This window comes from Paramisgurnus dabryanus, chromosome 17 (genome assembly GCF_030506205.2).
Source record: "Paramisgurnus dabryanus chromosome 17, PD_genome_1.1, whole genome shotgun sequence".
Classification (NCBI taxonomy): Eukaryota; Metazoa; Chordata; class Actinopteri; order Cypriniformes; family Cobitidae; genus Paramisgurnus; species Paramisgurnus dabryanus.
Window position 1 is genome coordinate 22,461,411 of NC_133353.1, and position 16,566 is coordinate 22,477,976.

General features: G+C 35.6%; 1 protein-coding gene across 1 annotated transcript; it reads right to left on the minus strand.

Moving 5' to 3' along the window:
- Positions 1–3,606: 3,606 nt before the first annotated feature.
- LOC135778194 (calpain-1 catalytic subunit) lies at positions 3,607–16,501 on the minus strand. The gene is made up of 13 exons (XM_065288657.2): positions 16,302–16,501; positions 14,817–15,056; positions 14,051–14,123; positions 13,513–13,631; positions 13,069–13,202; positions 12,733–12,907; positions 12,184–12,258; positions 8,334–8,419; positions 7,566–7,640; positions 7,322–7,482; positions 4,822–4,988; positions 4,683–4,694; positions 3,607–4,544 (listed from the first exon to the last, which is right to left on the minus strand). The coding sequence occupies exons 2-13, from the start codon at positions 15,048–15,050 to the stop codon at positions 4,308–4,310; spliced, it is 1,548 nt and encodes a 515-aa protein (XP_065144729.1). The 5' UTR covers positions 15,051–15,056; positions 16,302–16,501; the 3' UTR covers positions 3,607–4,307.
- Between the last annotated feature and the right edge of the window lie 65 nt (positions 16,502–16,566).

The window sequence follows — 16,566 nt, forward strand, 5'->3', positions numbered from 1 at the left end:
TTGTCACAGCCTGCTCTCGTCATGCCTGCTATACCGCAGCCTGCTCACGTCATGCCTGCTATGCCACAGCATGCACACGTCATGCTTGGAATGCCACAGCCTGCTCACTCATGCCTGCTATGCCACGGCCTGCTCACGTCATGCCTGCTATACCGCAGCCTGCTCACGTCATGCCTGCAATGCCACGGCCTGCTCACGTCATGCCTGCTATGCCACGGCCTGCTCACGTCATGCCTGCTATTTAGCCTAGCCCCATTCATTCCTATTGCTCCAAACAAAAGTTTTATTTTATGCCACCATACTAACTTCTTTAAATAGGAAAAACATGGAAGTGTTTGGTGGCTTCTAAATTCATCCCTGTTTGGAGCCATAGTAATGAATGGGGCTAGGCTAAATGCTAACACTTTCACGAGCTGTACAAAGATTAAAAGTGCAAAAGATATGTATGTATTAATTTGTCTAAGTTGAGGTAAGAACATAGTAAAAATATTGAAAAACTGTGGTGTTTTCCATTAACATCCTATTAAAATCTATTTATTTAGGCAGATATGTAGATCAGAAGCTGATCTAAGGACAGTGTTGTTATTAGGCTATTAAAAGAGAACACCATTATTGGGTTTGGTTACTTTGACTGTAATTGGTAGTTTTGAATATTATCAGTATTTAAAATTATAACATTTCCGCTTTGTGAATGGGTGTGTACATACACCATGCAACAAAACCATTCCGCATGATGTCACTATCTACCAATCAAAGGCAGAGATGTCCTGTGATGTAAAACATTATGACATTATGAGTTCTGTTCCTGCTGGGCAGAATAATCTTATTAGAAGTCACAATGTCAAATCCTGTAATCATATTCAAGAGTAGCATTAATATTTATTCTGCACAATTTTAATGGGTTTTAATAGCAATTAATGTTTATTGAGCAAAAAACGTGAATAATCTTCTATCTGTATTGGTGTACTGTAGACACCAGTTCTTCTTCATATCTAATGAACTATAAGTTATCTACCTGGTCAGTCCCATCATCAAGTGACAGACATACATTGAACTTTTACTGAATGAATGGCCTACATAGAGCAGCTTGCATAGTCAGATTGCAAGGCAGAAAGAGAGGAAGTGTGGGTTTCCTATAGTAACTGTTGCAAGGGAAGTGAGGCAAGTTCTGGGTAAAATGCAACATATGCAAGCCAGTACTACATCATAGCATATCTATTCACTCACATAAAACTTATTTTTCTTTAGATTTGACTTTATTCTGTCAAAAACAGATACGTTTTATTCTTAATATGTCTGAAATAACCCTAATTGTCTAAACTAGACTACATGTAATTTTCTGTATGTTTATTCGAACATTTGAATTCAAATTGAATTTAAACCCTTTATGGTGAGCACTGCTGTATTTTGTGGTCGCTGTCCATACAGTGCCACCTGTTGGTTACATTGGGTAGACAGAGTTAGAGAGCAATGAAGCATGTTATAATAAATATGGCGATATTTTCTTGATGGAAATTAGGAACTACATTTTTCTATTGAACGTCCTGTTTAATTTGGAAATAAGTCACATCACAAATGACATCATGTTGACTTGCAAAAATCAGCTTATTGTTGCTGTCTTTAAATACAAAGCACCTACTAAATAGTAGGACAGACAATATGTGCTTATTGATTATGTACTAATTATTAATGTCAACATCAGCCTCAAACCCTGAAAGAATACAACAAAGACTCTTGTATAGCTCAGTGAGCATTGTGTTAGCAGCACAAAAGGTCATAGGTCAAGGAACACACATACAGTGCAGATAAACATGTATACCTCATAATGCACTGTAAGTCGCTTTGGATAAAAGCGTCTGCCAAAATCCATAAATGTAAAATGAATACATAATGGGATTACACTGGAATGGGCTGCAGTGACACAGCACAGATGGCTTCTTCTGGTCTTTTAATGGGGTTTAACCTCAGCAGACTCCATGACCTGCCAGACCACTGGAGCACCATTAAGAACAGCTGATGTCTTAATAAGACCCTGAAGGCTCTGAAGTAGTGTTGAACATGCATGCTGACCCTACAACTGTGCAACCTCCCCTCCCCCTGATGGTTTTACCTATACACCCTCTGCGCATATAGAGCCTCTACGTGTTGCTGCATATGGTGCACAACCTGATTCTAGACTATCCATTCAGTGCAGCATTCCCATTTATCTTAATAGCAGTCCCTTAGTTGAAATAGTTTGTTTTTAAATCTTACCAGAATGAATGTTTTTTTAGCCAATCCAATGAGCTGTAAATGTAGGAATTTTTCTAGAGCCATAAGAAAATCCTAGATTTTCATTAGTGACTATCCTCATCTGTTACAAGAAAGGCACCACTAGACAGTGAAATATTAACGCCACTTTACACTTAATGGAAAACACCACAGTTTTTCAATATTTTACTATGTTCTTACCTAATTTTAGCCGAATTATTGCATACCTATCTTTTATCAATTCGTGCACTTCATCCTGTACAGCGCGTCATGAATGTGTAAAGTCAGGGATGAATTTAGAAGCCACCAAACAGGGGAGTCACAGGAGTGATGATGTTACTGCGCCAGAGGTCGAAGTGCTGCAAACTAAGTGCTCTTCCGCCATATAATATAGTTCTCATTTTTATCCTCTTTAAAAATCTAAATTTTGTGCCACCATACTTACTCGTGTAACTACTCATGTAAGAGTCTTTAAATAGGGAAAACATGGAAGTGTTTGGTGGCTTCTAAATTCATCCCTGTTTGGATCCTAAGGAATGAATGGGGCTAGGCTAAATGCTAACACATATTCACGACGCACTGTACAAAGATGAAGTGCACACATTGAAAAAGATATAGGTATGTAGTAAAATATTGAAAAACAATGTTTTTTTTCTTTAAATGCCCTCAGTCAGTGATACTGTAAACCATTTTTCAGTAATCTACTGCCCTCTTCTGTAAAGTAACATTACGCACAGCAAAAAAAAAAAAAAAAAAAAAAAAAATACACTGCTGGTGTATTATGAGTCTCACCTCACCAGTGTAAATTTAATGCCTAATTTTTACCATTTTGGTACAGATATGTACCTTTTAGGTACAAAAGTGTAATTTACGAATAGGTACCGCCCAGAGACAACTTTAGTACCCTCTTGTACCCTTTTCTGAAAGTGCAGTTTCAGAGTTTTGCATATAATTGCCTGGTATGGAAACTGCACAGGCAAAAACAAAAATGTTTGCTGTGAGTGATGTTCACACGGTTCACAGGCTCTTTGTGCCTAGAGCAAAAATTTGTTACACATTTAAAGATAAAGAACTGATACGTACTTGAATTCCTGAACTAGCAAAGAGTGATGCTAGCAACGCCAAGGTTAAGAATTCCCGGGAATGCACATACTGTATGAATATGTACTGTATGAATATGTATGCCTGAATGCACTAAGTTCAGGTATGCCACACGAATAAATGTACTTACATATCTCCCAGAAAATAATTTAAGGATAAGAGTGTTACACAGAAATATTCTTGTTTGCTCTGCTTGACATTATTATCTTGACATTATGTAACTAATCTTGTGTGACAACAAAATCAACAAGTACTTTGTCAAAATATTTTTATTAATTTATACAGTTTTCCAAGTTACTTTTTTAGCACATGCTGATTGAAATTGCAATAAAAAATTAAATTGTATTAAAAAATGTTAACTACTGACTACACTCCCAGGCTAAACACAAACCCTCAGCATGAGTTTAACAGAAATTAAATCAACTGACACAAATGCAGATATTACAAGTAAAATATAACAAAAGGAGACAATCATATAAATAACCATCACAATTTGGTTTGCATACATTTTGAGTGGTTAAAGATCTTGGAGAGTACAAAATAAAGGCTGGGTTATTTTCAACGCAGCTTTGGTTCAAAAAGGGGCGAACCCAGCTGTTGGGTAAAATTTACCAGGAAATTTTTTATATATGACCCAACAATGGGTTAAAACAACTGAGATTATGTTCAATTACAACCCAACAGGTTGGGTTCACCCCTTTTCTGACCTAACACTGGATTAAAAATACAATTAAGGTTGTTTATAAACAGCATAACACTGGATTTAATCAATTGTAATGTTTCACAGTGGACATGTCAAATTGCCAGTTTGCCAAAAGTTCACATTGCACTTTATTGTGGTTAAAAAAGTCTGATAACCCAAATTGATAAAAACAATCACTTATATAACTTTAAATGTCGGATGGCTCTAAGTAGGTGGTTCTTAATGCTGCATAAAGCACAAAACTTTGCCTCAGTTAAACTTTTTTCACACGTTTCCGAGTTCTCTTATGAGATTCAATTTTTGAGTAAACAGACAGCATGAATTTTGCACTTTCATTAGGCTTGTAAGTGGATGGTATGATGATATACTCCCCTGGTACAAGTTGGAAGAAACTCATCACTTCTCTTGCTTTGACAAAGATCCCAGTATCTGCTACAGGCTTTCTGTTATAAAAGAACTTGGCTGGGAAATTTCCTATTTGATCTTTCAGCTAAAAGAGAATGAAATTAAAACCTGTATTCAAGCAACCGGTTATATGAATACTATGCAACAAAGTATATACAAAAAACAAATAATAATAATAATTATACACTCATAATAATAAAAAAAATATTTTTATTTTACTTGCCTCCGGTGGTATCTGTAAAAGTAGAAACAATAAATGCAGAAATAAGAATAATTATCAAACCATTTTGGATTTTTAAAATATATTTTCAAAAATATTTGGTAAATTTACAGATTGAGACTGTTGTTTTGTTAATACTGACCGCAAAAACAGAGAAGCCAATTGAGCATTCAGTAGCAAGACTTCTGTTTCTCTTTTCACTGATCTGCATGAGGGACACCAGTATGTTTTCAGGGTACTGCCCACCAGCACATTCCTCATCAAGCACTTCAATCTTCACCCGAAACTGTGGGTTTGTCCAGAAAGTATCTGCAAAACATTCAAGGAGTTAAACCAGAGGTATACAGACACACAAGGTTGATGTACCTTGCAAACATCATATTTGTAAACTATATGGTATGATGATGATGATGATAATAAATGTATATAATATAATATAATATAAAAAAAAGATTTGTATCTGTAATGAAGTAATGATCTCACGGAAATATGTGCATATAAGTTGGTTCATTTGTATAAATTTGTACGAACGAAGTGAATGCCACTAACCCAAAATCATAGGGGTGAAAGCAAATCATACAAAATCGTACAAATGTGGTCATAAAAGTTTATACGAATTGGCAAAATACGTATATCACTGTTAAAAAATGCAGCATTAAGTTTAAGCAACATAATTATTCAAGTCAGTTTAACCCACTTTTTAAAGTTTTACTAAGTTAGCATAACTTAGAAAACAGGTAGAAATTGTTTAACTTAATTTGTTAAGTTAAAGTAACAAAACAAATATTTTCATATAATTTTTTACAGTGTACGGATTGCCATGAGATTGTGTTGAAAGTACAGATGGCAATAAATTTCTTGAATTTTTTCCATAGTATGTAATTTGCAATGAGCAAAACATTTAATATTTGGCAACTGTTAAAAAATGGCAACCACAGAGGCATTACCCTTTTCTCCATCCCCGGCAAATTCTTCACCAGGATCTTGCTTAATCGTGCTATGCCTGCCATTAGAAGCAGCCGCCGTCCCCAGCAGGCCGGCTTCATGCCTAATCGTTCTACAATTAACCAAATCTCTGCCATTCGCTTGAATTCCGTAAAGATTGCCATCTTTACATCAGGTTCATAGATCGAAGGCTGCCTTTGATACTGTATGCCACACTTCACTGTGAAGTATCCTACAAGTCCTTGGGAGTACCCAAGATCGTTGCCCTGTTCAAGCTGCTTTATAGCAACGCTCAAGTGTGTCCGCATCAACAGCAGAAACTCAGACTGGTTTCCCATCTCCAGTGGCGTTCACCAGGGCTGCGTGGCTGCACCTGACCCGTTTCAACTGCATCATTGACCATTTGATGTCCAGGCTTTGAGAGCCGGTCCTCGGAGTGTCTTTTGACAGTTACCACCTGACTGACCTGGAGTATGCTGATGACACCATCCTGCTCAGCACATCCCACAGCCAACTGAGAGAGGCTCTGGACACAATCGCATATACAGTGAGGAGGCGGAGAAGCTCCACCTACAGGTGAGCTGGACAAAATCCAAGTTCTTGTCTGCATCCACCTTCCCTGCGGCTCGGCAATGACATTGTGGAGCCTGTCAAGAACTTTGTGTATCTGGGATCCATAGTGACAGACAACGGGGACCTAAAACCAGAGATTACTCGCAGAAGAGCCCTGGCTGCGTCAACTCTACTATCTCTCTGGAAACCACTCTGGTGGCACCAGACTTTCTCACACAAGACGAAGCTCCAGATTTACAACTCAACAGTACTGGAGATCTCCATCATGCTTTATGGCTTGGAGACTTGGCCTTAAACAAGACACTGGCAGCGAGATTAGATGTCTTTGATAGCAGGGCTCTCAGAACCATCGAGAACATCAGGGGGCCCAGCAGGTTTTGATTTGCTTATTTATTCATAACTTTGATTGTAATGTAGCATATGATTAGCCTGGCTAACACCAGACCAGTCTCATAGAGAATGAGACGTGGTCATTGAACCCTATGCTTATTTTCTCGTATTTGTGGCGTGGTTTACGAATGCCCAGAGCCATTTATTGGGCGCTATAAATGTCTATCAAATGCGTCTGTACGTAGCTCATAGCCAATCGTTTCAATTACACCAGATGGCGTATTTAGAGCGACATAAATTCAAACGTCAACAACTTTTATCGGGTACGTGTACACACAGCTGAAAGCTATGCCACTAAACTGATAGCTGTATATTGATATTGAAAAGCAACACAACTTAGTGGCCAGGCATAATGACAGTATGATATTAATAAATACCACTTACCATTTATAAGTAAATTCTACTTCGTCGACAACAATGCCTAGCAGGTTGGTCCTATAAACCTCCGTGGCTATCATGTCTTGGATATGAAATAGTTTACCGCCAAAAGTTGCTCTTTTTTTAAATAAACTTGCATTCAAAACTACTTAGAAGACTATCTAAGGCTGCATTTAAAAGTAACTTCGCGTCTGCTACATGTTTTGGAAAAACAAAACTGCTTTGGGGTGTCGCATAGACGTCGTCATCATCTTGCTGTCCCCTCCCCTTTCTGTGATTGGATCTCAATTTCAGGGGCAAAATTGGTCCATAGTTTCCATGCTAGACTTGCAGCATGAATACAATTGAATTGCTACCTCTATTATAGATGCATCCACCAGCTGTAGTTCCAGCCTCCCAGCTGCCATTATAGCAAGTGGACGTCCAGCTGCTTTCAGAGGTACCACTCAGAAAATCAGGATGGAGGCAGCAAATATCAAGGTCTTCAAAGCTTTTGGTAAAATCCTCCACTGACATCCTACAGTCAAATACGTGTCAGTGGCAACACACTATTTATTGTATGCTTAGGTGGCAATGGGTCATATCTGAAACGATACCCACCAGAACTCCCCATCATTGGCCAGCGAATAACACTTGGATCTGTCCTTTTCGCTCACTTTGTCCCACAGTGAGGATCTATACGTTATGCAAGAAAAGAGACACTGATATGAATTTAAATAAAACTTGTGAATATTGAGTCAAGCATGCCGTCCAGTTATAGTCCTCAAAAGCAAGTGCACTGCGAAATTCAGCTCCTGACTTTATTAAACACACATTCAAATCTAAATCTACCCTTTATAAAAATGACTATAAAAGATAAACTAAAACATAGCATAATTAAAACAAATTTGTAACTCTTTTACATCAACTTTATTGGAATATACTTTTGATGCATGTCAAAAAAGCCAAAGAAATGCAATTTTCAATTCAATTTATATAGAATCTTGAATAATTTTAATCATAAATTACTTAATAAGTTATTCACTATTATTATTATTTAATAACGGTTTCATAATATGGTACTTTACAATAAGGTTGTATTAGTAAACATTAGTAAATACATTAACTAATATGAACAAACAATGAACAATCCAATACAATTCTTGTTAATGTTAGTTTACTGTATGTCAATACAGTTTCATGGTGCATTAATTCACCAGTTGCAATGTTTGATTTAAGAAAATGTATGTAGTAAGTGCCGAAATTAACATGAACAAAGATTAATAAATGCTATAGTTATTGTAGTAGTGTTCATTGTTAGTTAATGGATGAATACAACCATATTTTAAACTGTAATACACTCATAATACACCCATAATACACTCTTACCTGTCACTCCAATTACCGGTCCATTCACCTTCTCCCCATGGGTTTAAGACTCTCACCAGCTTTACTGGTTTTCCTTGGCATGTTACCTGTAAAATTAAAATCACATCACACCTTTAGTGAGGTCTTTATACCTTAATGAGGGTCTACAAAATAAGCTATATTTTTCTGTAGGATGTAACCTCAAATGTTAATACAGTAAACACTGAATGTGCCATATCAACTGCAATTTAACGTTGGTCAGTACCTTTCTTAAAAGTATATTTTTATACCTAAATGGTACATAATGGTTCCTCAAAGGTACATATCTAAACCAAAATTGTGCATAAAGGTATAAAAAGGTACTGTCCAAGTGATAACTTTTTGGGGAACTCAAATAGGCCTCGATATAGAAGAAGGAAGAAATATACATAAGTACACACAATTACATTAAATATCATGTGAATAAATAATGTCTGTTGGTTTTTAATTTTCTAACAGAATTAGAAAACAGAATTAGCATGAGGGATTAAAATCCTTCAAGCTATTTTTAATCCTTCAACCATTTATAAAACTTGTTTTCCTGAAATAATGTTATAATCTTCAAAATGTGTATAGATATGGGTATACCAATGTTCTGCTGGCATGTAAAACAACCAAGGCACAACCGTTATTTTGTGGAAACCGCTGTGATAAAAGATATACAGAGAAGTAACTACTGTAGGAAAGAAGATTATAACTAAACACTTTCAGGGCAGTTGTAAAAATTAGTAGGACGTGTCAAGGACTTTGAATGACTTCAGCATATCTGCGACCGCAGAACATGACTAGTTTTTCACACCATTCTGGTGTGATCTTTGTATACTTTTCCTACAGTCTCTTTCACATTTCAGTAACTGTCATGAATTATGGCCATGGATTTTCTAGAAATTTTCAGTTGAGTTTAGAACAAAATTCAGTCCTGGGCTGGGTTTCCCAATAACGATTGAACTTAGGACTTAAGAGCACTTTCTATGAGCTACTTAATGAACATTTGTTAATGCATTTAACGAAAGATGCACGTAAAACCGCTCGCAGCTGGGTTTTAAGTGCTACTTACGAGTGCTGAATTTTTAGCAGAAGCTTGTGTAGGCTTATGATCTTCAGCCGACATGCACTAATATTTTTTATAATATTTTTCATTATTGTTCAATGACTTTTTAAATGTTTTAATAATTTATGCATAATGAAATATTCTTTTCCGTATTTAGTTAGGACTCGTCCCACTGTGAAATGCCTTCTGCGTTTTATATTATACACTGTCAGAAATAAAGGTACAAATCTGTACCTTTTCTGTCACTGGGGCTGTACCCTAAGTTTCCGTTTGGTACCTTTACAGGAATACAAAACAGAATACAATTTTAGATTACTGTACCTTAAGGACCTACATTGTTAGAAAAAAGTCAAAATATTTTCCCTAGCTGTCAGTGGGACAGCACCCTTTAAAAAGGTAATTGTATGGACCATTAGGTACAGATATGTAAACATTTAGTACCAATATGTACCTTTGAGATACTAATATGTATTTTTGAGGTACTAATAAGCTCTCTTTGGTCCCAGTATGTACCTCTGAGGTACTAAAATGAAATCCTTGGGTGCAAAGCTGTACTTTTAGAAAGGGTACAGCCCCAGTGACAAAAAAGGTACAGTTTTGTACCTTTATTTTTAACAGTGTAGTTTATATTATTATTATTTGTTGTTTATTATCTATGTTTATTAATTATTATGGATTATTGCATTGTACCGTAAATATTTATATGGTTTTTTAATCAGATACCATTTCCCTTCGAAACAATTTTTTTACTGTAGATGAATTATAGCAGCAATTGGTAGGAACCATTTATCAATTTGCTAGTACCAACTTTTACCAAATATGTTTTCCTTTTTATTAATTTATTTATGCTTTTGATTTCTCATTTGAATTTATATTAAAGTAATTTAAACAAATTACAAACCCAATAAATAAATCTGTGTTTACTCTCTTTAAATCATAATGACAACAGAAACTTCCCAAATCACCTTGATGATCAAAATAAAAATGGCCAAGAAATAATAAATTCTGCCAGGGTATGTAAACCTATGAGCACAACTGTACGTTCTTAGCTTCAGGGAACTATGATTCTATTTTGCAGTGTGACTGTGGGCATTGTCTTGCATGAATATTGCAGCCTGATTAGGAGATGTTTGCAGGAAAGAAACCACACGTTGCTGAAAGAAGTTATTGCATTGACCCTGCCAGGTAGCTGTTTTACAGGTCTGCTGCAGAAACGATCCCCAAAACCATGACACACCCCACTTTTTACCTCTTCATGCACTTTGGGTTCTTTTTCAAGTTTGACACATAATGTTCCTATTAAACTTGCTTTCATCACTAAAGTGAACTCTAGACTTGTTCTTTCTTCTTTTGATTCTTTCTACGGATAAGAGGTTTGTTCACTGCAGAGTGAGCTTTCTGTATGTTGTTGAGACCTTGAGATGAGACTCTTAATCTGTTTAGTGCTGACCTGGCGAGAAATTCCAGCTGCAGTGTTAAATCGATTGATTCCCTATGGAGTCTTTGCATTATCCTGTCCCCTAGTGCATTTGTCTTTGATGACAAACTTTTGGGGGATCTGAATAAATCGAATTATGACTAAAAAACTACAGTTACTGAACTGTGAAAGAGGTTGGAGGAAGAGTGGACCAAGAACACACCACAGTGGTGTCAGACACGATGTCCTGCGGTCGTAGATGTGCTGAAGTCATTCAAAACAAAGTCCTCACTTCTTACACATTTTTGACAACTGTAACCCTCTGCTACAGCAGTTACTGTTCTTTAATCTTGATCAAAGTGTCTTCCACAAAATAACATTTTTGTTTGTTAATGCCTTCGTTTTATTGTAAAACATGCAAGTAGAACATTGGAATACCCAGCCCATATACATAACTAATTTTTTTTTATTTAAGTGATGTAAGTGATGAAGATGAACATTATTTCAGAAAAAAATAGTTTTATGAATTGTTCTCTAATTTTCATCTTCACTGTGCAAGTCTTGAATAATTAAAATATTATGTTTATGGTTAACAGAAAGGGTTAAAGTGCTTTTCAAGGAATGTTATCGCATCAGTGCATGTATGTTTAAGCAATGCACATTTATTGTTTTCATTTATGTCAAACATCTCAGAATCACAAACCACAATTTGTAGTAAAAAGTATTGCCCTCCAGCAATGAGCATTAAAAGTTAGCAGTACTGTTTTTTTGCTTTCGGTGGGTGGTGGTTGCCTTTCTTGCCTAACCACATAACTAAAACTTATATACACTATGTATTCAAATGGACAAGACAATAATAAATAAATAGCTTGATGATGAGCTTCAAGAATTTAGAGCATAAAGATTGTTACAGCCAGACTTTGTGGAGGTACAGCACACTCTTTCCTTGGGAATGAAGTCTCATTTTAATCTTTCTTGTAAATCTTTCCTACATATTGGAAATTATAGTTTTTTCCCACAGTCTCAAGTATGGACTAAGCACTAATACCCCCAACATATAGTTGAAACTTTTAGTATACATGTACCCTCACCCAAGTTGTAAAACGTTTGTTATTATTTTATATTATATTCTCATACGTGTATTTTTATATTTTAATTTATTGTTGTATTATATAAAAACAGAAAATTGAACAGCAGGAAAATGCAACTACTTCTAACTTGAAATAAACAATGCTGTCTATGCTGCTACGACAAAATAAACAATAAAAAAAATGCAGTGTTCCTATAAACCACCATGGGCTGTTTCCCAGTTATTAAATAAAATCTGCTTATGTAAACTTAGGATGTTTTTAGTGCAGACTTACCTTAAAAACCCCTGTCACTGTATATGCATGGCCCTGAACTATTCCATTGGGTAATACTGTGTTTGCAGATGTTTTCTGAAATTGTGTGAAAAACAGATATATTTAATCAGTAATACAATAAGAACAAATATGCATAAGAAATAGATGGGTTTACATTTAATTACATTTATACTTGATGCAAAAGTCGTACGCCACCTCAATCAAAAATTAGATAATGCTCTCGGCGCATTTTATACATTAATCAAATTCTTTCACTTTAAATCTGCTAAATCCCGGCCTCAGGCCATTCAGAAATACTGCTTTGTTGGCACAATCTATTAAGAGTGATAAAAAATGCTAATTTACAGGACGCACTTAGCAGGTTTTGCATCATGAGCTCTTCAACTTATACACTTAATATTTCTGTTTCTTGTATATTAAATGTATGTATGTCCACAGACATTAATTTAAATTTAGTTTGTTTTGTTTAAAGCTAAATCTAGCAACCGCCCAACATGTAAAACAGTAAGTTCAAAAGGGTGACACAAAGTTTAGGAGATTATTGTTTACCCCCTGAGGAGTGCCACAGCCCATCAGGGCCTTTGCTTTGGTTGCACAATCCAACAGTTCCCACAGATCAGTGCGAGGTCTTTTCAGTTCCAAGTACAAATGCAACCCACCAGTGAAGTCCACGAGGGCCTCTGACACGAAACCAGCATGCATGTCAGCATAAGAGCCGCACACCCTGTGAAAGACAATATACCCGCATCATGTACTCAAATTCTTAAAAGATTCTGTGGCCATTGTCATTACTTTCATCATATAAATGGTCATACAATATCTATTCAGTGTAGTTTTATGTTTATTAAAGCAATCTTTAAAATTACATGGGCTACTGGCACTTACTTGGCATAAGCTTTCTCCAGCAAGGCAGGCCAAAACTCATTTGACGTTTTTGAAAGAACAAAAATTAGCTTGCCGTTAATTGTCGGCAGTTGGTCATCAATGACAACATCAATCCATTTCCCAAACTGCCAGAACTGTGGGAATAATTTAAGCAAAACAGATACTTCTCACATGTTGACCTCTTGAGTAATTTTTTTGTTTGTTTGTTTAATCAACTCAGATTTACAAGTCATTTCAACTTACTATTGTTTATCTTGACAAGAGATGAGCTAATACTTCTAAAATAAAGTTGACATATTTTAACACTTATTTTAAGTTTTAACAAGTCATAGTAAATAAATAATGGTAAGTTGAAATTACAAAAAATGTAAGATTTTTTTATTCAACTTGACTTTATAATTGCATTTCTACAGATCTGGAGGCAGTTATGACCAAAGAACTTACTCTGAAGTGAAATATCCCTGCATAGTTTTTACTGAATGACTGGCCAGCTGGCATGACCTGGTTCAAGATATCCGTCTGAAAGGTTAACGCCCCAACTGAAGCAAGAAACCAGCAGTTTCCTAAGAAAAACAAAGAATTTTTTTATACATTTAACACAACAAATTAACTGTGAAACTACAATCATCACCAATCCGGTCTAGTCTAAAATATTAACAAAGTAGTGAAAGTCAAGTTTCTGTATATGAAAAATATTTCTGACTAGTTCATTTGGCTTGTATGGATGTTTTAGCATTTATTTATGTGACCATATATTACAGTAAGTGTGACAATTTCTTAAAAGTAAGTATTTTTTCTTATGTTGATTTGTTCTTATAATGTTTTTTTTTTGTTGTTAAGTTGCACCGTGAAAAGGGTTACACAAATAAACTGAATAATTTTTTTGTGTCAACAAAGTGATATGTGGTTACTTGGATGAACTAGGTAGTGGTCACTGAAGGGATTTTGTTAAATACACAAATAAATACAAATATAAACTTACCTAAAAATTCTCCTTGGGCATAGTCAAACCGCGAGACCCCCTTTACAATGAGCTGAGGGTCTTTCACTATTTGCTAAAAAGAGGGATTAACGTATATTTTGATATTTGTCTTAAGAACTACAATGCAAGTAAAAAAACATTAAGTAGACATATAGTTTTACATTTTTTCCACAGTTGTCTTTGATTTGCCCATGCAGGTGTTTTCCAAATAAGTTGTCCATTGAATAAAATCATCTTTACACATACTTGATAAACATATACTTTTCATCATGAGAGCGCATACTGTATACTGAATTTAGTTTTGTGTTTACAAGTATCCTTTCACATTTTTTATTGTATATTTCTATAGCCATAGTTTCATATTTTAAACTATTCTTAATTGTAATTTTATTGCAATTGCTGTGCAAATGTATATGCCAAAATTAATCTGTGTCAATACATTTAAAACAGAGTACTGTATGGCTGTCTGTAAAGCTGCTTTGAAGAAATGTCCGTGAGAGTTCGTGAGAAGGGTTATATAATTAAACATGACTTGACTTGATTTATATTTCTGTTGATAAAACTCTGCAGATGTTTTGTCACAACCATTATTAAAAATGTTGGGAAATGTGGAAAGCAAACCTGTTCAGACAAGCTTTATGAGATCTCTGTTCCTAAAAATCAAGAATCTTTGCAACCTATAATTTTTTGTTTAAAAGACACTCACTGCAGAACATTGCTTAAAGCATTCAATTATATTTATTTTGTACTAGTAAAGATAACTTACTGATGGTCTCAACCACTTGATTCGGCCCTGATTCAGTTCTTCAAGCTTCTTCCATGGATCAATAGAGCTGCGGTCTGAAGGGAACTTTTCATCAACAAAGTTCTTCTTATTGACCAGGCAGTTCTGGAGCAATTCCTGGTAGTCCTGATCCAAGAATTTGACAGGAAAAGTGAGAGAGCCTATTTCTTCTTTTGTGGTGCGTGCATTACGGGGTTTTTTAGCCACACGAGGCATTTTTCACTGAAAACATGAAGAGAAAACAGATATCACAACTGACTGTTTTTGGGAAGTTGACACAAAACACATGAAATATAAAACATTGGTTATAATGCACCTCAAACTAACATCAATTTCTGTATTGAAACAAACAAGAATTAATAAATGCTTCTATACAATATATTGTTCATTTTTGTTCATAATGCATTTACAAATGCAACCTTTTTGTAAAGTGTTACAAAAATGCGTTTCATATTATTCAGTACATAAACAAAAAATTCAGGGTTTGTTCTGTTCATAGCTCGAATACAAGCTGAATGAACCCTAATCGAGCAACTCGAATCAAACTCGTGTACAATTCGATGTACAAATCTTATTAAAGGTAGAAAAGTCATTAAGATAAGAGCAGTGAGATTTCTGTCATTGCTGTTTGATTAACACTAGTGACAGACAGGAGCAAAATTAGGTAACTTCCCCTTTAAGACCAAAGTCCGGATCTAATACTGTGTTACACACTGCGTTTTCTCTTTATGCTGTTTACTTTCTCTTAAGACTTAAATGGTCGTGTTTATGAGGATACTTGCGAAAGCCCGGAATTTTGACGCATGTTTGTATTTAACGCTAAAGTTTATACAGCTGCAATAATACTCACAAGCTCAATGTGACAAGAGGATGCGCGGCTTGCATGCTCCTCTCAAACTGAAACAGCTAGCGCATATAGAAATATTGTTTGTGTTTCAACGGCTTAAAATCAGTTAATTTAAAACTGTGATGCTTAATACGTGTACAAATGTTAAGCGTTTGTCACCACGCGCACAGCATGTGACGTGGGCGCATAACGTTAGCTCGAATGAGAAAATACTACGAAGTTTGTGCGCTCATTCTGCTTAAACTTCGGCAGCAAATAAGGTAACTATAAATTGTAAAACATAACCCGCTAAACTGGCTAGTGATTTGACATCATTACCACAATAGCTGGACATGATTTTCCTAATTTCATTTACTGCGAACCTGTCGCAGACCCCCCATCACCCCTCATTTTCAAAAACTCATTGGATCTAGACGAATCACAAGAACGACCATTTTGGATCAGAACCGGCGAATTTTGCCGAAAGGTGACAAGTTTGCACCCCTTGCTCATACTGTTTTTAAAGAACTATAAGAAACTGGAATGCAGACTAGTTTAACCCTTTGTTTTAACACACATTGTCAGCTACTTTAAAAACAAATAAATTAAAATACTAAAAGATATTATAAGAAATACTTTACCTTCAAGTATACCGTGCCAACACTGGGAGTCCACTAAACTGAGCGGTCTTCGGTTATGGGTTGAAACTCTTATCTCTGCCTCAGGCTTTAGAAATTTACATTTCGGCAGATGTGCTGTTTCAGGAAGCGTACAGCATATTTTGTTTTGTCCACACTGCACAGACACGCCTTTGCATAAGAGACTTCTAAACACCCGCCGCAATATATGATTATGAACTTCTTAATGGAAAAGTTTGTTTTTATTTTATTGTTAAGAGATAATTTA